Raw genomic sequence first — 22,926 nt, forward strand, 5'->3', positions numbered from 1 at the left:
CATTCATTGCAATGTAACGACAACTGACTATCTTTTGCCCGTTTTTGAAATTTGTTGAAGTGCTCACGCATGCGGTCGTTGATGCAACGCCCCGTTTGGCCAATATAAAAACGCTTGCATGAAAGAGGGATCTTGTAAACCACACCGTCACAACAGTCAGCAACAAACCTCTGTCTGTGCTGTTTTTTACAACTTTTTTGTTATTGCTTATCATATTAACTTGGTGGCACAGGCTACCTAACTTATTTTTGGCAGTAAACAGCAACCTAACACCTGCCCTACTGACAACTTTTTTGAGGTTGTGCGCAACCTGGTGAACATATGGTATTACCGCAACCACTTGCCGTGAGCGATTCTCGGACAGGGCAGCTGCCGACTGCTTTCCTTTAAGGTTCGCTACGAGGCTTTCGGCGATGCTGGTCAAAAGTGGTACCGAGAACCCTGCGAGCTTCAGTCTGGCTACTTGCTTTTCGAAGCTTACATCCACTTGGTGGTCACATGACCGGATGAGGGCCGCCTTCATGCAGGAACTTGCTATACCGCGCTTGACTATCTTTGAGTGCGCGGACGAAAATGGAAGAAGGTGCTTATGAGACCGAGGAGCGTAACTCCAACATACATGATTGCTTGAGAACGTTAGCTCCAAGTCTAAGAAACGGAGTTTGTTGTCGTGCTCAGAAGAAGTTCCATCAAGATTTGCGAATGGCGTCTCAGACAGCAGACTTCCTGTGGGGCAACTTGGTGGTTCGACTGCCTAGGAGAGGACGTAGGAATCCGGGGCAAGGCCAAGAGGTAACAACATTCGGGGATGCCTCAATTCCCAACAATGTCGCCGATCTACTCAAGCTTGGTCCTAAATTTTGTGAGCACCCTTCTTTGGACAAGACGGAACTGCTCAGCCTCGTCAGGACAGCTGCCGGTAGAGCAAGAACAGATGAAGCTGACAGATGCATCAGAGAAGGTGTCGACTGCCTGCCCCAGCAGCTCAAAAAAGGTAACACAGTTCGGCTCCGCACAGCAGTGACCGTCCTTCGAAATGCGGGGCTCAAGCTGCTCCTATCCGACAAAGAAGGCGGTTTTGTCGTGATGCCTGGTGACCTGTACAAGAGCAAAGCTGACTCGGCCATTCTAGGCAACTTCAAGGAAGTGCATGGGGTGGCTCCTGCGAAGGTCAAAACAAAGGCTGTTCAGCTCTGCGAAAAAGCCGGACTCTCCAAGTTGGCCTCCTCCATAAAGGCCTGCAAGGAAACCAGCCTTTCGGTGTTCACCAGGGTTCTCGGTACCACTTTTGACCAGCATCGCCGAAAGCCTCGTAGCGAACCTTAAAGGAAAGCAGTCGGCAGCTGCCCTGTCCGAGAATCGCTCACGGCAAGTGGTTGCGGTAATACCATATGTTCACCAGGTTGCGCACAACCTCAAAAAAGTTGTCAGTAGGGCAGGTGTTAGGTTGCTGTTTACTGCCAAAAATAAGTTAGGTAGCCTGTGCCACCAAGTTAATATGATAAGCAATAACAAAAAAGTTGTAAAAAACAGCACAGACAGAGGTTTGTTGCTGACTGTTGTGACGGTGTGGTTTACAAGATCCCTCTTTCATGCAAGCGTTTTTATATTGGCCAAACGGGGCGTTGCATCAACGACCGCATGCGTGAGCACTTCAACAAATTTCAAAAACGGGCAAAAGATAGTCAGTTGTCGTTACATTGCAATGAATGCGGCTGCAAGCCATCCTTCGAAGGTGTAACATATTTGTCAAAATATCGTGATGACCGCGCACGCCTTATATCCGAAGCCTTCCACATTCACGTTAGTGGTGATGCATGTATAAGCCTCCCGTCCATTTCTCTCCTTCCAAAGGAGATTGCCTTCTTATCACATTAATTTGCATTCCCCCTGCGCATGCCCTATCCTGTAGATTCTGTAGTTTCAGATAGCGGCGGAGCATATATATGCTGACTGACGGAATAAACACACTTTGGTTGTTAGTCAGCGCCGTTGTCTGTGTCCCTTCACTCGTCCTGTCGTTTAGCGCTGTTTTTATTGCTCACGGTATGCTCCTGTCGAAAAAAAAGTACTGAATAACAAGCGGTGTTGTAGAGCAAGGTTAATAATAACAAGGTGTTGTAGACCAAAGACAAGGCCACGCTCTTATCCCGGTGATCAGCGGAAATGAAATTCGACAGCATGTCAACTAGCATGTAACTGGTGAGGACAGCAGACCGTCACGTTGCATTTGAAGTAAGCCAACGTGTAACTACCGCCGGAATACAGTCATTGTAAGGCACATCCTGTCAGCTGTCGACAACTCTCGTCTTGCATAACATCAAAAGCCATAGTTTTGAATAATCAAGTTTATTGGTCACTCCGAGTGTTGTTTCCTGTGAGACAGCGGGCATGTAGTTGTCCAAACCACCTACTGGAAGGATGAATAAGGCGAAAGCACGTGTCGTATGGAAAAGATGGTGCGTATAATTACACCGCAAGCGGTATAGTCATCCTCGAACCGCCGTGCGTATAAATAGAGGGGCGCGGATACGTGTCGGTGGCGGAAAACCGTTCGCCCGTGTTCACGGTTCGTTACAGCGATCACTGTTTCCTTCTCGGTATACACCTGTATCCGAGGGCAGAGCAGCGGCAGCAAGGCGTATGCAGGAAAGAGAGAGGCCGGCCGAAAATGAGCTCAGAAAGCAAACTTCCCCCTTGTGTTTCTAGAGGATTGGGCGCGGGCGCTTAATAGCCGTGACCATGCGCTTACCGCGGCGGCGTTATTGATATCATCCGCTGGCGGCGTGCTCCGACTGTTTGGAAGGTGGCCTGTAAGCCTGGCTTATTGGTCCTCCGACTATTAAATTTTAACGTAAATGCGACGTAATTTTTGCCAATCCTGCAGCGCCTGATTTCTCTCACCTCTTTTTCTTTTTATGACTAAAGAAATCGCGCCGCTTGCCTACTTGTACTTCGTCTACTTTCGAATGATCAATAATTTAATTTTCTTTATCCGCTTCGGAAACAGCATATTTTTATTAGAGAGTTCTAGAATATGGGCCCCAAACGTTTCGAGGCCCCAAAGGAATAGCGTCGAAGCCGCTGCGCATGCGCGAGACGCAAACTGCGTTTGGGTTTTGCGTCAGGCACGCTATTTCAGTGATTTAGCGAGAGCCCCAAAAGCTGCCCTAAAAGCTTTGCGTCAACAAACATATGGCGGCACCCATCGAAGCGACGTCCCTAACCTATAGCGCCAAACTTGGCTCGATTCGTGGTAACTAGTGAAGCTCGTAAGCTTGGAGAAGTGACTGCGGTTGTCGCTTTCTCAGTTTCTCTCAACTAACGTGTGTAATGAAGAATGATTCATTAGACGCCGCTGATTCTTAATTCGATTGTCGATTTCATGGCTCGTAAGCCTAACACGGCTTAACTTGAGTGATGAAGGCATGAATGAAGGCACGTAAACATGGTTACTCAAAACTAAGCGAAACTAATTGCTTGCTGCTAATAGAATAACATCTAAATTGCAATTAAACGCGAAAATATGAAAGTCAAAGTTGCTCTTCTTATCATAAAATTGTATATTTTATTTGATTGTTTCTAATAGCTTTTCTTTGACGCCATAGTGGCGCTGTCAGCGCGAGACGCTATCCGCAAACGCAAAGCCCTATTCTAAAACTCTTCATTCCTGCATGCCCCAACGCTAACACCCGCAAAGTTATTTGGGGCCCCAAACTTCTGGGCCCCCTATTCTAAAACTCTCCATTATGAAGCAGCATCGAAGGGACCAAGTGAATTGGAACCTGCGCAAGTTTTCTTTTCTTTTTCCAACTGAGAAGTACGTTATATAGCTCTAAGTTTCAGACAAACTTGTCAATGCCTGTAGCGGCATGTGGACCTGAACTTGGGCCTTTATGGCAATAATTTTTTTCTGTCTCTCTCTTTCTCTAACGACACTCTTAGGTCTCTGCCTGGTATACTCGAGTTATTACCACGAAGTTTGTACATCTAAATCAAGTGCGGATTCTGCGTTCACCTAAGTTTATTCCCGAATGAAATAGATCTACATTATTTCCTTTCTTTTTTTTTTTTTGAGAACAAGCGTTAGCTGTGTGAAAATGCTATACAGGGAGCCTTACGCACCGCAACCAACGCTGGCGGCAGCAAGCTGGCAGCTAGCAGCGGCACTGAGCTGGCGAATTGTGTGCCACCAGCGCTGCACACATTCGAACCAATACATATTGCTTACTCGAACAGTGCGCACAATACCTCAACAAATTGAACGCCACCCACGTGATGTACTGCCCGGCATTGTGTGCGTTCGGGGAATCGCGACGCGACCGCCACCGTACAGCGGGGACAGGAACAGAAGAACTTCACTTTGGCCTAGTTGGTATTTACTGCATATCATATTGACCGCAAATAAGACGGGGACAGTTGAAAGTTACCGCCCGTGCTGTTTATGTGTTCTCTCCCTCTGTCCCCGTCTTATTTGCGGTCAATGTGATATGCGGAGACAGGAACACTTAAGTTTAATGAATTAATTTCCATATACAAGCAAATGCGATGCGTACAAGTGGGTGTATTATCACGATTCAACGTTTAATCTATTTATGTTTTCGGGTGACAGGACCTTCTTCTATTTCGACATCCTTTAGTGACGTGACCTGCAGCGACCGGCCATACTGTGTGTGACCTGTACTGTCTTTGTTCTACTTAATTCTTCGAGCTTTTTCACCTTTCCCTTTCTTTCCTCTTTCCTGCCCTTTTTCCTATCTTCCATTTCTATGGTTCTGTCTCCTTCTTTATGAAGAGCAGGCAGGCGTTGTGCCCCTTCGGGTAGCAGTTGCCAGCCTATGTTTTCGAAACAAATAATAATAATAATAATAATAATAATAATAATAATAATAATAATAATAATAATAATAATAATAATAATACGCATGCAATAATTGTTTACGCACCACACCGTTCACATGCTATGCCGCAATGCAAATACCAAATATCAGGCGCATGCGCAGCGTGAGACGTCGAAGCAGCGATGTCACGAGAGTCAAGGCGATGTATATTTTGTGGAGGGAAGAATGTTGATGAGAAGTGTGATCTACACGTGCACTCAGTGGTCATCGGGTATATCTGCCACTGCCACACAAGGAGCGTGGAATGCTCAAATATGTATTTATATATGTGTCGGACCACTTCTCTGCGCCTCCCACCCCCCCCCCCCCCCCCCCCCACACGCACTATTAATACACCTCTTCTCACCATTCTTCCTTCCGCAAGCATCACACACTGTTTCGACTTCGCAGACTGTGCATCTACCTGATTTGGTATTTACGCTTGGGCATTGCTTGTGAAGGGTGTATAAAATAAAAACAATTTCATGACGGCAAAGTTCTGACCTATGCGGAGCGTACATACATTGCGTGAGATACATTGCATAGGATGAAAATAAAGATAAGCCACGGCGGCCGCATTTCGATGGGGGCGAAATGCGAAAACACCCGTGGGGTACTTAGATTTAGGCGCACGTTAAAGAACACCTGGTGGTACAAATTATTCCGGAGACCCCCGCTACGGCGTACCTCATAATGAAATCGTGGTTTTGGCACGTCAAATTCCATAATTTAAATTAAAGACAATTGTATACGCGGGGCATTTATTTTATACGCATTTAACCAACCACTTCACGAAAGCGTTACTTCGCATAGATTTCAACATGTCTGTTGGATGAGTATTAATTAATTTATTTATGTATTTATTTGTTTGTTTGTTTGTTTGTTTGTTTGTTTGTTTGTTTGTTTGTTTGTTTGTTTGTTTGTTTGTTTGTAGCATTGCAGATAGCGGCGCGAAAATCTGCAGGGAGAGCTCAAATAAAGCGCGCGACGCACGCGAGTATACACGCAGAGCAACTGTGGCGCACGACACCCACAGATGAATTGTGATGTATACGGTCACTTTGAAGCGCGCAGCAAACAATGGTTCTTGAGGGCCCTTGGAGGAAACGAGCGGCGCTTCCTCATTACGTTCAGCGCGCTCGTTGGGGCCTCCGCAGCTCGCACTGCATCGCGCTCCCCTTTTTTGAGAGACGCAGCTGTGGGTATCGCGTGACGGACACCAGCCGCCTGTTGTCAAGGCGCAGTGGCCGTCGCTGTTTACACGCGGCATGCCTCGCAGAACGCGCCAGCGGCCCGTACGGTTCCTCCCCACCCCTTCCCGCGACTGCACTTTGGACCGGGCCGAATTAGCCTGTTCCCTGCTCCAGCGGCCAACCGCGACATAAAAAGGAGAAACAGAAGCGACCGCGGAAGCAAAATTAAAACCGAAGCGCCTCTCGCTTTCTTCGGGCAGGCCTTCCTGCATCCGTGGTTTCAGCGAGCCCTTTTGTTCGATCTGCTGCCGTCCGGCCCGGCGCGCACGCCCGTCTTCACTTTAATTCGTACGACGTATGTGGCCTGCCCGAAACCGAAACGCACCGCCCTCTGCGCCCGCGAACGCGTTTGGAGCCAGGCTGCATGTATGCAGGAAGAGAGAGGCTGCGCTGAAGTGCTCGTCGTGAGCGCTCAGCGGTTTCTCGCATGGGATATCGTGCGGCCACTTTCAGCGAATGAAATGTATACGAGCTTCGAAAGTGGGCGTGCAGCGAAATCCCTCGCGCGGGAGAACGCCTGGAGCACGCCATTTCCGAGGACGCACGCAGGGCGTTTGCTTCGGCTTTCCTGCGTGGTCCTCAGGGTTTATGCGGCGTGTATGTACGTAGTACGATATGTGCGCATTGAGGACGGAGCACAACCGCTCCTTGAAGCCTAACCGTGGGTTATTCCCTCGCTGTGTAGTCGCGTGCACTGTGGCTGAGAGCGCATTGTGCATGGTGGTGCGCGTGCATGCGCGTGCAGTATGCACTTTTCATAATCACATTTTACGACCGGCCGTTTCCCGCAAGCTGTGAAGCAATCCCGGCCGCGTCCAATCGCGGTCGACTGGTCGCCATTGATAAATTTAGTCACTGAAATCACTGATACTATACTCGCTACCTAAAAATAAAATAAATAGTGCATTTTGTTAACGTTATGTCGTTGCAGAGGCAGAAACAGTTAGGAACACTGCTGCAGTTTGCAAGATGTTCCCATGCATTAATTGGCCTAATATGCAGGGAAGCCGACATACGGAGCTGCTACTGTATCATCTTGAGATATATAATTTCAGGGAATATATTCAAATAATTGGTTGCTCCACCATGGTTCACCATGTGTGATTGATAACCGCGTATATGGCTGGTAATTATAAATTTAACTGACAGACGCATTTACAAGCGTGTAAGATAACCGATGGTCATTAAGGGTTACGGACTGGATTCCAAGGGAAGGGAAGCGTAGCAGGGGCGGCAGAAAGTTAGGTAGGCGAATGACATTAACACGTTTGCAGGGACAACATGGCCACAATTAGTACATGACCGAGGTAGTTGGAGAAGTATGGGAAAGGCCTTTGCCCTGCAGTGGGCGTAACCAGGCTGATGATGATGATGATGATGATGATGATTTACAATCGCGTATATGGTTGGTAATTATAAAGTTAACTCGCAAATACACTTTTATGTAGCACGTACTGAGCAAGAGAAAGCTGTTCGGGAGTTTTTCATATGTTGCTCAACAATTTTCTCATTGAGACTTTTCATCTAAGTATAATACTTGAGAAGGTCATTAATTAAATAAGACTAATTATGCATTTAGGAGGCATGCAAAAAATAATCTGAGTATCTCCAAGCGACGGTAAACGATATTACCTTGGTTCTGCCCAGCTACGTGGCATTTGCATATCTTTAAATCTTGGAGCATGATAGTTGGAACACCATATATATATATATATATATTTACACCACTCCTAGCACTACCCGGACAAGAATGCTTTAACAACTGCACGTTCTTGCGTTGCCGAAACAACACTTTGCTTAACTTCTGACAAAAGTATCGCATCTTCTAGTGAATGGTACGACCGCGGCTACATACAGAAGAGGGCAAGCACTATTTTGCAAGTCGCCTATCGCTCAATCGTTCTTTCGGCGTTATTGCGGGCAAGCTATGTTATTCTAGATTAAATAATACAGGAACGAAGCTTTGCGCTAGAACTTCGATAGTATCGTGTGATGCAAGTTTCACTCACTTTCGGTGACCTACTGTCCGGCCTGTTTGAAGAGATGTTTGGAAGTAACTCGCGATCATGGTATTGTAGTCATCACGCGACCTATATTGCTATTTGATCACACTGGGGAATTGATGAGGCAGGCAGGCCGAAGCAGGGCTGATTCCTGTTTAGAATCTAAGCCTTTGTGAAAATTACGGCATCCGTAGTTCGTAGTAAAATAAGGACCAGTAGCTCCGACAAATTTGACAGTGTCGTTGTGTCCTGACACTTGTCTATCCTGAAAACTGCCGAGACGTTTAGTTAGGATGGGCTCTCAGTCTGCAGCAAGCAGCACGACGGGGTAAGTGAGCCTGAGCTTGGTGACTGACCACGGCCGTCTGGTGTTGAGCGGTCAGGCCGTGACGAGACGCTCTCCACATGTCCATAACTATCCGCCAGCTTCGATCTTGGGGCCTTTTATGCGCGTCCCTCCCCACTCCCCCCCCCCCCCCCCTCCTCGTATCCATCACCCCACTCGCCTTCTCAAAATTATTTTCCGTTAGTCACTGTCGCACTCTTCAACATTCACCGCGTTGTTGAAAGGCGCGGCGGCCTTTAGTATTCCTATAGATTTCTGTTTCTGCGTGGACTACGAGGCCATATATATATATATATATATATATATATATATATATATATATATATATATATGTATGTATGTATGTATGTATGTATGTATGTATGTATGTATGTATGTATGTATGTATGTATGTATGTATGTATGTATGTATGTATGTATGTATGTATGTATGTATGTATGTCATATGGGGTCACGAAGGCGGTGTATTTTTTTTACTCTTCCTGGTGTGATATCTGCCAATACCCTTTACAAAGGTCAATTTTGAAAACCAGTGACATCCCCCTGTTTCATTAATAATGTCATCAATGTGGGGCATGGGAAACGGAAACAGCTCTGTTTGCTTATTAATCATATGATAATCAGTACAAAGCTGAATGTTACATCTCCCTTTGGCACTATTATAATGGGAGAAGCATATGCCGACGTTGACGGTCTTATAATTCCCGCTGCAATCATCTGCTGCAGTTCCTTTTTCAACCACGTCTTTTTCTCGTGTGATAGACTGTAAGGTTTCTTACGGACAACAGCTGTGTCTCTTAATTTAAATGGCACTTCAATAAGCGACGTTGCAGGAGGGTAAGGCCCAATGCATATCAGTTTTGGGTAAGTACCGGGAACATCCTCTGACGTTTTCACAACTCATTTCCGCTTGTTCCACTATTATTTTCATCTCGCGCGTGATCGATAGTCAGTTCGTCCTGCCATGAGATGTTGACCCTCAAAAGCTTCATATCTGGCCTTGACAATATGAACATGAACTCGACGTCGTTCATTACTATTTCTTCAATAGGGATAGTGGCACCTTTAAATTCAACTGGAATTGTTGCCCAGTTCTCTAGGAGCCTTGGTTTTCCATCATAACTACGGACCTCAATAATCTTGTCTTTGCGGATTTGACTTCTCTCTACCAAACTTGAATTTATCAAGCTCACGGATGCACGTGTATCCACAAGAACATCTACCTCCTTTCTATTTACTATCATTGTCGCACGAAGAATGTTTTTCTTTATCAGATATACAGTGGCATATTTTTCAGGCAGTTCGGGCCGCTGAGATGCTCCATGGGTGGGTATATTCGGCGTTTCCACATTCGGACGTTTCGGCCTATGTACGGTGCATTTGGTGGAGTTGCACGATAGCTATTGGGCTGTCTGATGGCAATGCTTCCACGCTGACTATACCGCATGATGTGGTTTCTACAACAATGTCTTTTAGACAGTAAAGAATGTCTTATGCAGTCTTGACTTGCCGAGTTTGCAATGGTGTTTGTCACTCTTTACTCATACCAAGCAGCAGAAGAAGCACGACTGATGTTTCTGGTAAATTAGCATCGGTGAGTTGAAGTAGTCTTTTTTCTTCAAAATAGCCGTCACGGACACTGCAAGTAGTGTGCTTATAAGCAATTGCCTTATCCCACTGTTGTAATACATTTAAGGAAAAACAGTACAACAGTCTCTTCTTCTATTCAGTCCACTCGTCACTAACGTGTTCCAGAAGTCGAAATTCGTGCCACTACCTTGCAGTGCCATATAGAAGGAAGCGTAAGTTAAATATCTTGTCTTCGTCAGTCACCCACTAATTCTGCAAATTTATTTAGTTAGTTACCAAATTGATTAATTTATATGTATGTATGTATGTATGTATGTATGTATGTATGTATGTATGTATGTATGTATGTATGTATGTATGTATGTATGTATGTATGTATGTATGTATGTATGTATGTATGTATGTATGTATGTATGTATGTATGTATGTATGTATGTATGTATGTATGTTGTACTTTACAGGCCCATTAACTTAGGGCATTGAGTAAGGGGGTTGTTGTAAAGTGACGTCAGCCGCAATCAGACTGCCTTGCAAGCGCTGACGGCACGTGCGTTTATCGTTTGATATCCTTCCCTTGTTCTTCCTTTCCCAGTTCCCCCTCTCTTTTTCGTATATATACGCTCCGAGATGGAAGCAATAAAGACTCATGTTCCAAACCTTCGAACGGCGTGCTGTCGTATACAGTAAGACACGCCACGTGTGTCGTAACTATGTAACAGGGGTACAACGCAAAATGTTACCAAGAGATCAAATAACAGTGATTACATTATCAGACAAAAACAGACGTATATATACAAAAGAAATGACTCCTGTGCTTACATTTGAATACATTGAACTATACAAGTCAGCAGAGAAGATAAACATAGAAAGTAACTCGCGGACATCATTATACATTATTAGCGAAAAAAGCAATTGCGGTTTTTCACGAAAGGCATCACGATTTGATAAAGAGACAACGTTATCAGGAAGGCTGTTCCAGATTATTATGGCACGAGGCATTTCTAATGAACCGCATGTTACCGAAGGTGCGCGAGATACTATGGTTATTGCTAGGCGACTAGACATGCGCTTGGAAGCTTGGATGAGTAGTAAACGGGGCCGATTGTCATGAACGTATTTATCTAAAAAGCAAAAGAAGATTTATTGTGCGTTGAATTTTTAACTGCCGGAGGGAAATATACCGTCCTATCCATATTACACTACAAATCCTCTCGTAGTTACGGCCATGTAACGTGCTGCTCTATTTTAGATTGATTCCAGCATGGAATTGAAGTACTTCTAATGCGGATACCTAATAGAAGAAGCAAATTCTAAATGTGGATGAACAAAAGTTTGGTATGCCAATTTGCAAACAAGCCGGCGAATTTTGCAAGTTTCGCCGCAAATAACCCAAAGGTTTGGAAGCTTTCGCGCACATAGACGTTATGTGAGCATTCCAGGAAAAAGCAGGCGTAAGATTAATTACAAGGTACTTATACGATAATTCCGGAAGGATAATTGTTTTATTTATAGTATTGGAGAAGTTAGAGTTGGAACATTTGCGCGAGAACGACGTGACCTTACAATTCATTCTTCAGCTCTATATTTACACAAGAGAACACTTCAAATATGCCTTTTGTTTCAGAATTAGGCTACCAATACATGGAACATATTGAAGTCACTTTGGAGGGCCTCTCTTCTCTCATAAATAACCTTAAAATGTCTTCTTCATGTGGCATAGATGGTATAAACTCAAAGATTTTAAAGAATACGGTAGAAATATCTAGCAAAATTCTTTTTTACATATTCAGACAATCACTTGCGACAGGCCACCTTCCCGCAGATTGGAAGATGGCGAAAGTTATACCTGTATTTAAAAATGGCAACAGGAACTCCTGTGAGAATTATCGTCCCATTTCATTGACATGCATTCCCTGCAAGTTGCTTGAACACATTATCGCTTCGCAGATTTACAGACATCTTGAGACTAACAACTTCCTTTTTCGTAATCGGCATGGCTTTAGGAAGGGCCTCTCGTGCGATACACAGTTATTTGAATTTACAACAGACCTACACACTAACTTAAATTACAACTTACAAATTGATTGCTTGTTCCTTGATTTTTCGAAGGCATTCGACCGTGTCGCACATTGTCGCCTAATATCAAAACTCTCCGCACTTAAATTAGACTGTCTTACCTTGTCATGGCTCCGAAATTTCCTGTCTAATCGTCAGCAGTTTACTATTGCAAATAACTACTCTTGCTCCGTAACAGACGTTTCTTCTGGTGTACCACAGGGTAGCGTCCTCGGTCCCTTGCTTTTTCTAATATTTATTAACTACTTACCTCAAAATTTGTCCTCCACCATCAGAATATTCGCCGACGACTGCATAATTTATCGCCCTATTAAAAACTCAGATGATCATCTCGTTCTTCAGCAAGACCTTCAACAAATCAATAACTGGTGCAATAAATGGCTAATGACTTTAAATACCACAAAATGCAAAGTAATGTCTTTTACCCGGAAGTCGGCAACCTCACAGTATCCCTACCATATTAACAATTACACTGTTACAACAGCTACACAATATAAGTATCTAGGGGTTCTATTCACATCAACTCTTTCTTGGACAGAGCATATCACGTCCATTGCAGCTAATGCCTCCCAATCGTTGGGGTACTTTCGACGCAACTTAAGAAATGTTCCTTCAAATGTTCGCAAGCTAGCTTACCTAACTCTCGTTCGTCCCAAGCTCGAGTATGCATCTCCCATTAGGTCCCCTCACCAGAAATACCTAATTGAAACGCTAGAACGGATCCAGAACAGAGCAAGCCGCTTCATCATAAACGATTACAGCTACCAGTCTAGTGAGAAAATGTTCCAAAAGCCAGGGGAACTCATGCTTCAAAGTGTTGTTTACACTGGCTTTACTCAACAAAGTATAACAAAAACATAGACGTTTCGCCACCTATGCGGGTGGCATCGTCAGTACACAATGGCAACAAATGAGAAATACATCCTATTTATCTATGAAAGTGCCGTAAACATCCGGCAGGGGGCCACGGTTAGAGTTACATGAACATTGATTACGACGGATGAACCATGATTCTACGAACTTTCTTGGGCCCCATCGGTGCTCCCGTGCTAGTGTGGTTACATTGTTAAAATCAAACATGTGTCCCTTTGATAAACAATGATCAACCAATTCTGTCTTGGCACGTGTAGCATGGGTGGCTTTCGTAGCATCTCTTAGTGGCTTTCGTAGCATCTCTTAGTGTTACACAAATAAAACTTAAGCTTTCATTACAATCCTTGAGCACTCGCCGAGACATTGCCCTTTTAACACTGTTCCACAAATTCCTTCACTCCACTCGAACACCCGCATGCTTGAAACGACCCTACTCCACGAGGCTTCATAATCATTTCAGCTATGCCCGCCTTTACGGGACTACAAAGACTACATTACTCTGCTCTTGCTCGTGCTATCAGAGTATGGAATTCGCTCCCGGACAGCATTGCAAGCCAATCTAACTACGATTCATTCCGTGATGCCTTGACTGAATACATGACTAAAGAAAAGTGAAGTTTTACGTTTGTCGCACGATGATTTCTATACTTGCACTATATTTACAGCTTATTTTCGCATTATTACTGTTATGTCGCTATGTTTACCGTTTCGTTGGAATGTCGCGTCCGTAACTTTTCTTTCATTGTTTTTCATCATTACTGTTTTTATTAATTACACGACTTCACTGAAAACAATCTGTGTGATTTATTCCTTGTTATTATATTATGTTTTTTTTTGTTTCTTCTTTTCCCTAGTGAATCGTGATCTAAATAATTCTTTTTTCATCTCAGTTGTACTTTGGTTGTATGTTGTAAACAGATACGGTTTATAGATGTCTTGTATTCAATGTATTTTCTATGTACTGCCCCCCTTACTCAATGCCTCACTTTGAGGCCTGTAAGGTATCTTTAAATAAATAAATTAATTAATTTGTCAGAGCTCAGGGTCATCTGCCATGTACTGCACCAGCGACTTACAAGGTCAAGGTCGTTCTGCAAGATTAGATGGTCGTGGGTATATTTATTGCACACCGAAATGTTCTATTTGGTATGATAACTTAGTGGGTATGTCCTTAATGAAAATGAGGAAAAGCAGAGGGCGAAGGACGCTGCTTTGCATGCTTTAGAAAGACGTGAGGTTGCAGGTTGTCATTCATGGTTTGAAAAAATATCCATGATGCAAAGTTTGTAATCGGCGTATCGCCATTTCATTTTTTGTTTTCATCCTGTTCGTATTTTGGCGAACAGTACTTTTCACAATAAACACGAACCCCATCCTCCCTGCTACCGGTTTTTCTTCCCGGCAAAGGTGGCAATATTAGTATTATTGTTGCATTTACCAAATCGCTATAATTGAGCTGGGTGGGCTCACTCATGCAGCGTAAGCAAACTTTTAAAAAGAATAGGCCCTTTTCGTATTGTTACAACTTTCCCGTAACTGGACTCGAATACTTTATTTTAGTCCTGCGCGCGTCTTAGCGTAGCGGGCGTCTCCCACGTAGGCACTATTCAGCTGGCGGAAACGGGCCTATCTACTGCGTCATTAAATGGAAAAATCGACGTTTACCGGTGTCCGACTAAATTAAGGTGACCTAGGAAAAGTGGCAGCGCAAGGCTTTCTTGTTTGTAACAGTCCGAAAAGAGGCTGGCTGTACCTCAAACGTGAAATGACGGTTACGTGAAGGTGTACGCGGTCCGTCTCACTCGCAACACGCTCAAACTTTCCGCCCAGTAGGCGTAGCTGGCGGCCAGCTATTCACTTTGTGCCTAGGTATCTTGTTGAATAAGAATGCATATGATAAAATTTTTATGCGAGTAAACTTTAAGCTTGCGCGATTATATTTGCTTTGAATTTATTTAGTACTACAGTGCAATCGATTGCAACTGCGTACGGGCATCATTGGCGCTATCGCTGGCGCATCACGTTTGTTTTGTCTGTTCACGTGAGTCACTTTTGTTTCGTCCGTGGTATAGGTGTTCTGTGGTGGTATCGTCAGTCTTTGCCGTTTGTCGCGTGTCTGTTGATTGATTGCTTACTGCTCGCGTCGACTCTAACAGCATAAAAGTGAATATTATACCAATTCGTCGTATTTGGGCTTTTGACGTTTCAACAGTGCCCTTGGCATTTAATTGGGTACGTTGCGTTCAACGCAGGTTAAACTTTTCGCGCAATGCCCTTTTTACTGGTTTGCTTTCGTTTCTTATCTGGGACTTTGTCCGCATTGTTTATTTCGTTTTAAAACGGAGCTGTTAACATCTTCCAGCAAACGTTCATACTTAATGAACTTGTGGACCTCGTGCTGCTGTGTAGTGCAGCGACCGCATTCAAGAACTAAAGCTACCGGTATTGGGTGTAGCCTGTCCATTATACCGAGAAATATCTTGGTTTAAAATTTTGGCACTGGATGTGCATACTGCATATCGAAGCTCACGTCATCTGGCTTTATCCTCTTTTCTTTATAGACAGTAACTGCAGATAAAAACTGCACACCTCAATGGATCGATTCCAGGCTGCCGGAAAAGATGACCCTCCCAAACGGCCATCCCGTCTGACTTACCGAAAGGAAAGAATTAAAGGCGGCGCGAAAAAGAGTCAAAGTCTTCCTGTTATAAAAACGCCTCTTGAAGAACTCCGTCTAGTACACAACAACTCTGTTACAGCTTCGCTAACACACGGAAGCGCAAGCTCGTCGTCAGATGACGAAGCCTTTGAGCTTGCACCCCGCTCTTTGGCAGAAAAGAACTGCTCTTCCGACACAAAGACGCCATCGTCGACACCGAAGATGGAATCGGTTCGTCTTTCTAGTCTTGTCAAGTGCCCATCGTCCACCAGCTTGAATCGACCTCTTAGTTTTGCAACGGAACAACTGCTACGCCAGACCAGTTGCGTGAGCACAGGCAGCCTCAAGTCCCTCAGTTGTGGAACTAATGGTAGTTATGTGAACAAACCTCATCAGCTGCCTGCCCTAGCGAAAACCGAGTCATCGACAGTATCAACACGCTGTGTTACTGAGGTGAAGAAGCTGCATCATTCTTGGACAGTTACAGGAATGTCAGAATTTCAGGACAGTGTTGACTTTCCCCCCGATCAGCCAAGTGTTCTCCCCAAAATTTCAACTAAGGATGCTCGCCTGAGGTTTGTGTTCTACACTACATTTTCATATTTGCTTTAGATTGCGGAAAAACGGTTTGCTTTAATAACAGTGCCGTGTTTGTTCTGCTATGCTAAATTCAGCATGTAATCAGTTGTCATGCTTGTGCACAGATAAATTTAGACTTTCTCTTTAATAATGATAAATTATTTAAGTGTCTGAATACATGTTTATTCGCAACTCCAGCAATTCATGCGACACCTAGCGGCAGTAGGGAGAAACGAAATACGGAGGTCCAGTCGCCGTGTGCGCCGTAGAGGCTGCTGTCGCGGACGGAAGAATGAAGCTGTTAGCAAAGAAAAAGCGAACGGCCAAGCAGTTCTGCTGTGTTCCTCGGTGCGTGCCAGCGAGATGGAAGGACAGCGATATTTCCGTTCACGCACTTCCCTCCGAGTGGAAAGGCTGAAGCCGCAGAGCCAGGTGGATCGCTAACCTACGCATCGGCAAGGCTGTGACGCTTACAGTGACTGTTTGCTCACGGCATTTTGCACGGGATAATTTCTCCTTACCAGGTGAGACACTATTGTGAACTTGTGAACTCGACCCTAATGCATGACCATTGTGCGTGGCCATTATACATGTCGCTGTGTCACCTTATGTAAACACGTTTCGCATTGCGGGCACTGGCGATTGGGCTATGCATTATTTGCTGCATATGTTAGCCGCAACGCGAAATTCGAGCACAGGTTCGAGACCTGTCACAGCGGTTTCTCCGAGGAACGTCTCTTCTGCACTCGTTAACCACATTGGCTGTAATTAGAGCTCATGTTCGACGCTTCACAGCGGTTTCTGCGAGCAACGTCACCTCTGCGCTCGTTGGCTACACCCGGCTGTAACTCGGGAGGCTTTTGATGCCCAGCACGTCTCGCGCAACTTATACGGGCGTCGGAGATTCAAATGTTTACGAATGATGTACTAGTAAGTTCGGGAAGTGTTGAGTGTAAACGTGCCACGTATGTGGCATGCTAAAGCGGAATAAATATCATGCGTGGTGCGGATGAACTTGCAGCACAGGCGCACTGCACGCGGGCACTTCCCAGCGCGACTGATTACGAATTTGCCACTTGAGAATCTCCGACGTGCTCAAGAGTGGCCATATGACACTGGTATTTCGCACCGACGGCGAGCCTATCACGTTCATTGCAGAAGTTTGCCACTTACGCGACAGCCACATGTCAATTTTACACGCGTTTGCTAGTTTCGAGGAAAATTTACGGCGTCCGCCGTCTACTGACGTGTCGCATATGTATGTGCAGTATTAGTACCTAAGCTAGCTTTATCCGTGTTATTAAATCATCCCCAAGTCAGTGGCAAAACTACTCCGGTCATGTGGTGGTGCTTGCACCTGTGTACTTTGCGTTATGAGCAGCTTTCAACTACGTTTTGCAGATGCTACATTCGGTGTACATCGTTGCATAGCCTTGCACACTCAAACCGTGCTTCATTTCCTTGCAAATGTTTTTTTATAAATATTGTGGCCTTGTTTCTGAGGTAAAAAGAAAAAAAAATTCTGGGTGCAGCCCATATTGAGGCGCAATAAAGCATAAACAATTCATTTATTTTTTCAGATGTAGCATGTCAAAGACAGCGGCTGAAAAAAATGCAGTACCAACTGAAAACCTGCCAAGGACGTCATGTTATGATGAGAACAAGGATGCTCATATGAAAGAGCTTTCACTGGCAAGACTTCGCCAACGTGTGTATCGGTCAGCCAGAGTAAGTTAATTTGACTACATGGTGCAGCACTTATATGCTTATGGTACATACACCATGTCTACAAGCATGCAATAGATGTCAACACCTTTTAATGCATTACAGAATGAATCAAGCAAAGAAACTGTTGCCTCTCCATTAGAAGCAAAGGTGTTGCCCCATGCACCTGTCAGCACGACCACCATGGTAAATTGGCTGCCTGCAACTTGTGCACACATTGCTTCACCACTAATTCCTTGGGATTAAACTCTGACATTGCAGGACGATCTCCCATCCCCTGACCGCAACAGCATGGACCAAATAAGTGACAAAGGAAATATGGTAATTTCTTTTTGTATATGTATGTGTTGTGGTAGCTGTCTTTACCTAGACGGTGGCATGCTTTCTGGATTTACATTGTAAAAGCATTGTAGCACGTGGTGTGTGATGGGTGCACATTAATTGCAACTTGTGCACACATTGCTTAACCACTGGTTTCTTGAACTGAACTCTATCTGACATTGCAGGATGATTTCCCATCCCCTAACAGCATGGACCAAAGTCTTGCAAACACCATAAGGGACAAGGACATAGCAAATATGGCAATTTATTTTTTCTATATATTTGTGATGTGGTAGCTGTCTTTACCTAGCCGGCAGCATGTTTTCTGGATTAACTTCGTGAAAGGAGTGTGGTGTGTGATGGGTGCAAATTAACTGATGCAAAAAGCCTGGCTTTCCTACTTCCAACATTGAATTTAGTACATTGACGTGCATTATTGGAATGACAAAAAGAAGCTGCATTTCGCGTCAGATATGTCAGACATTACAACTCTTGCTTTTGTTTTGTGACAGGAATGCGCTTGCCAACCTGGCCTCCAGACATTAATGGCAGAGTACTCAAGAGAAGAAAAAGACGTGGCAAATTTCCTACTAGAAACGGCTTCACAGACAAGGCTTACAGAAAGCAAGGCTGCCCAAGTGACATCGGGTACTTTTCCACAGAAGTTTGTGAACACGATAAATAGTAGCAACGTAAATACATTCACAGGCCTGCCATCATTCGATGTTCTGAATGCTCGTGTGACGTGCTACACAAAAATTCATCCACTTTCAGGATGGCACCAGTTATGTGTAAAAACAATTGCATTGACATTGGTGAAATTGAAGCATATTTCCACTGCATTCTTGAGTCACCTTTTCAACTGTTCTCTAACTACATGTAGCAACATAATTGCAGAGACTGCTCAGTTGATGTGTGAAATTTTAAAAGTAACTGTGGCTGTGCCACCAAAAGATGAATTCCAGTGGCACGTTTGCATATTCGGCATTAGGTGATTCACCTGAAGTCGTGCCATGGCTGGCGATATTGCAAGTAGCCTGTATTGCATAGAGGCATTTGTGCGTGTGACCTTGGCTCCATCAAAGCGTGGCGGCCTTGAGAGTAAGTGCAGTCTTCTGTTTGGAAATCCAGCATTTTTTATGCCACTCAGCCACTTCATACTTTTCAGACATGGTCGTTGCCATGTGATCTACATGCTGCACTTGTTTGCATTGGCCAAACCTGCAGACTTCAACTTCAACACACTTTTTGTAAATTAGCAATGCACATTCTTTTGCAACTTGTATTCTTCATTGAAGTGCTGATTTACACTGCGCATTCTGATGCAAGTTTTCATCTTATGGTATTCCGAGATATTTGCAGTTCACTTATGATCTGTGTGCATAGAGTTGTGGTTATTCTTCAATGGCTGTTTGTTATCCCTTTCCTTACTTGTATTTTTTCACAAAATAAACCACATGCACTCAATATTTTGTTCACTGTACTTGCCTCGTACGTTTTACTCAAGCCCATTTTTGTTGCACTTTTTAGCATATGAGGGTATATCTGGCCAAACAGAACATGAGAAGTAACATGGAACAGTGTCAAACCTGCATACGATGAGTATTTAAAAAGTTTGGCCACCAGAGTTGAGTACTCTGAAAGAATGGTTTGATTCAAATGACCCCAGCTGGTATATGTACCATAATTTATGCTTCTTCCCAGTTTGTTGAATACAGTGCAAATGGCTGTCCTGGGAAGCATAACTAAACCACTGGTAATACAACATGGGGAGACACTTGTGCAGACTTAACATCAGTGAATGATAATTATTGACCTCCAGAGAGCATATAGAGCTGTCCTTACTATCAACATATCAATAAATGGAAAGTAAGTGACATAAAAGTTTAACATGCACTTAAAGCACTTAACAAACACTTAAAGGGGCACTGAAACACTTCCGACTGATCATAGTTACCTCACTACAAAAGGACACCGCCTGCTGCAAAAATTTTTCGAATCATTGAACTGTAAGCGGAATTAGTAGTTATTGCACTGATGCATTGCTTTCTCCTTTCGCCTCAGCTAGTGTGCTGGAAGCTACACGGTGCATGGCAAGGTAGCAAGGTCCTGGTCAAGTTTTTTTTTTTACACATTGCTACTTGTGGTTCAGGCATGTGTGGCACTCTCTAAACGCGAGATGGACGCCTGGAGCTACATCACTTACAGAGACCAATAAATACACACGGCTGTCTGATCGTCCTGCGAACAGAGCTTGTGGTGGTCGTGCTATCTATATTATGCGGCATGCCAGTTTCACGGCCCCTTTAAGAAGGGCACTAATAAAGAGAACAAAAGTTGGTTTCATGAGTTCTGCCTGAGTCGCCACTGATATCACGCAGTTGCTCGAGCACAAATTGTGAAACAATAACGTATGAGCCATAGGAAACGAACAGTCATGTCGGCAAAAAAAAGAAAAAAAGCAGGATATGTATTGTGATAGGTAACCCCAAGCGCCACAGCACAAGGTGAAGCTAAGTTGCAGTTCGGCACATAATAGGATCTCTTCTGCTTACAACGGTGCACGCACATGAACATTTCACTTTACTACGATCTTTGCAATATGAACAGCATTGAAACGCAATGTAGAGATGAAACATTAAAGGGACTGACAACTACACCAAATGTTCCAGGATAAGGTGCCAGGAGAAACAGCCGAGATGTGCTTGCACTTTTGCGACAATCCAGCAGTGCACGAACACTTTGCCTCCACGATCGATGGGTCTCGGAATGCGTCGGCGATTCTCACCACAATCTCGTGCGGGTCCGCTGTCACGCCGGAGGTTTGCACACACGCGCGACCACTTCTACTTAATTACTCACTGTACCACTGGTACCGACTAAAATGAGGTGCTCGGCGTCCACTACCCGTTCTCCCCCCACAAAACAGCGCGAATTAACATCGCAGTGCAACAAACTTGAAGTTTTCACCAAGCAAAGCGTACGCGGGGACCTCCGTAAAGCCGCCATACTGCACAGTGTAGCCAGACCGGGTCAGGCTTCGCAGCGCCCCCTAATGTTGATTTGAGTTGCGAATAGGCACTTGCTTCACTGTGAAGCGAATTTTTTTTTTTTTTTTTGTGAGTGGGAGGACTGGCCATTCAGTGTAAAGTTGCCTTCACAGTGCCAATAAAGTCATTATGCCCTGGTTCTATCTTGTGCAACTATTGTATACATTGCAGCAGCAGGTGTCATGTATGATGTCATATTCAACATGCAGTCTCTCTTTAGTTGTCTTTTTCCAGGTAACTTTTATTCAAGGCTTGAAACAATCAAATCATTGCACAAGACTTGCAGCCTCTTTTTCAGAGGAACAAACACAATCCTGTTGCACTCGTTGTGGCCAACTTTTTTTAAAAAATGAAACTTGATTGACAAGAATAAAAATGTATTTAGTTTGTGGATTGTACTTTACTGTATTTCGTTTAATGCATTGCATGTGTATCTTAAAATATTTTGGCAGCAGCATTGCTATCCTTTATATTGTGCCTTTCTCATTGCCACTTTTTTAAAATCAGTGTGTTAGTGTTTACACAGCCCATCATTTACACAGCCCCAACATTTACACAGCCCCTCTGTGTAAATGTAGAAATGTACATGTATTGGAATTACCTTTATAAAGACTTGTGCATGGTGGCTGTCGCAGCAAAAATATTGACTCAAGCTATAGCAAAAATGCAAATTATTCACTGTCTGAAAGTTGCTGTCTTGCTGCATCTCCAGGAGCTACTTGGTTGGAAATGTCAGTGGCAAGGGTTCACTGCTTGGTGAAGAAGAACTAAATCGTTACTTTCCTGACAGAAAGGTCAATGTATTTGTGGCTACATGGAACATGAATGGATCGGTAAGTTCATAGAGTTCTTTTTTTCAATTTGTGAACAGAGAACTTGTATTTCTGTGCAAAACTATGTCATTTGTGGTTCAGAGCTCATTGAAATTCTTTTGCTGTGTTCCGTTTGTTGGGGTTGCTTTCAATCCAATTTTTTAAAAATTGTGGATGTTGTAGCAACCCCTTTCAAGCAGTTGAGTTGTGTTACTTTTAAAACATCTTTTGTGTAATGCGTGCTGTGTTATACTAGTAAATCTGTGAAAATCCTTAGACGAACTCCTACAGAAATGTTTTGCAAATAGTTACAGAAGAATAGCAACATTTATTTTCTTGGTTTTTGAAACGTTTTGTAATTACAGAAACCTTGTTTTTAGAGCTTGAGCATTAATAAATTTTGGAAATCTCAAATAAGGGCATCTGGTCACTGTACAGATAAAGGGTGTGCTACTGGCTTCTGCCACAGCTGCTGCATGTAAGGGTGTTCATATGATTGGGCTTCTGGAATATTTCATAGGTTTTTATGTCATGGAAGAAACTAACACCAAGATGGAATATCTTCTAAAAATTTTGTGTAGAGCAACTGTCTTGATACTTGATGCTGGTATATTGTTTTTCTAATAAAAAAAATGTGCCTTTGCATATTACTGTTATGGAGGACTTCATGCATAACTAACTTCCTAAGTGCTGCCATGTGAGAAGAGTTCTAGTAAACCACAATTTTTTGCATGCACTCAGATAAAAGTAATATTTTCA

At 43.9% G+C, this 22,926-nt stretch overlaps 2 protein-coding genes and 1 long non-coding RNA gene across 4 annotated transcripts in view; 2 read left to right on the forward strand and 1 right to left on the reverse strand.

The window, feature by feature from the left end:
* The window catches only part of LOC135897829 (nose resistant to fluoxetine protein 6-like), a 198,258-nt gene that overhangs the window by 161,328 nt on the left and 14,004 nt on the right, over positions 1 to 22,926 (reverse strand). The gene's annotated exons all lie outside the window — the stretch shown is intronic.
* Positions 15,097 to 22,926, forward strand: part of INPP5E (Inositol-3-phosphate synthase) — a 57,762-nt gene continuing 49,932 nt past the window's right edge. For both annotated transcript variants that reach the window (XM_065426536.1, XM_065426537.1), the window contains exons 1-3: positions 15,097 to 15,253; positions 15,583 to 16,255; positions 22,068 to 22,188. In XM_065426536.1, the coding sequence (XP_065282608.1) occupies positions 15,615 to 16,255; positions 22,068 to 22,188 (762 nt within the window). In that variant the 5' untranslated portion in view covers positions 15,097 to 15,253; positions 15,583 to 15,614. The remainder of the gene's footprint in view (positions 15,254 to 15,582; positions 16,256 to 22,067; positions 22,189 to 22,926) is intronic.
* Positions 16,485 to 18,810, forward strand: LOC139048671 (uncharacterized). Its single transcript, XR_011507856.1, has 3 exons — positions 16,485 to 16,783; positions 17,840 to 17,987; positions 18,090 to 18,810. It is a non-coding gene; the product is annotated as an uncharacterized lncRNA (long non-coding RNA).

Source organism: Dermacentor albipictus, chromosome 1 (genome assembly GCF_038994185.2).
Source record: "Dermacentor albipictus isolate Rhodes 1998 colony chromosome 1, USDA_Dalb.pri_finalv2, whole genome shotgun sequence".
NCBI classification, from domain to species: Eukaryota; Metazoa; Arthropoda; class Arachnida; order Ixodida; family Ixodidae; genus Dermacentor; species Dermacentor albipictus.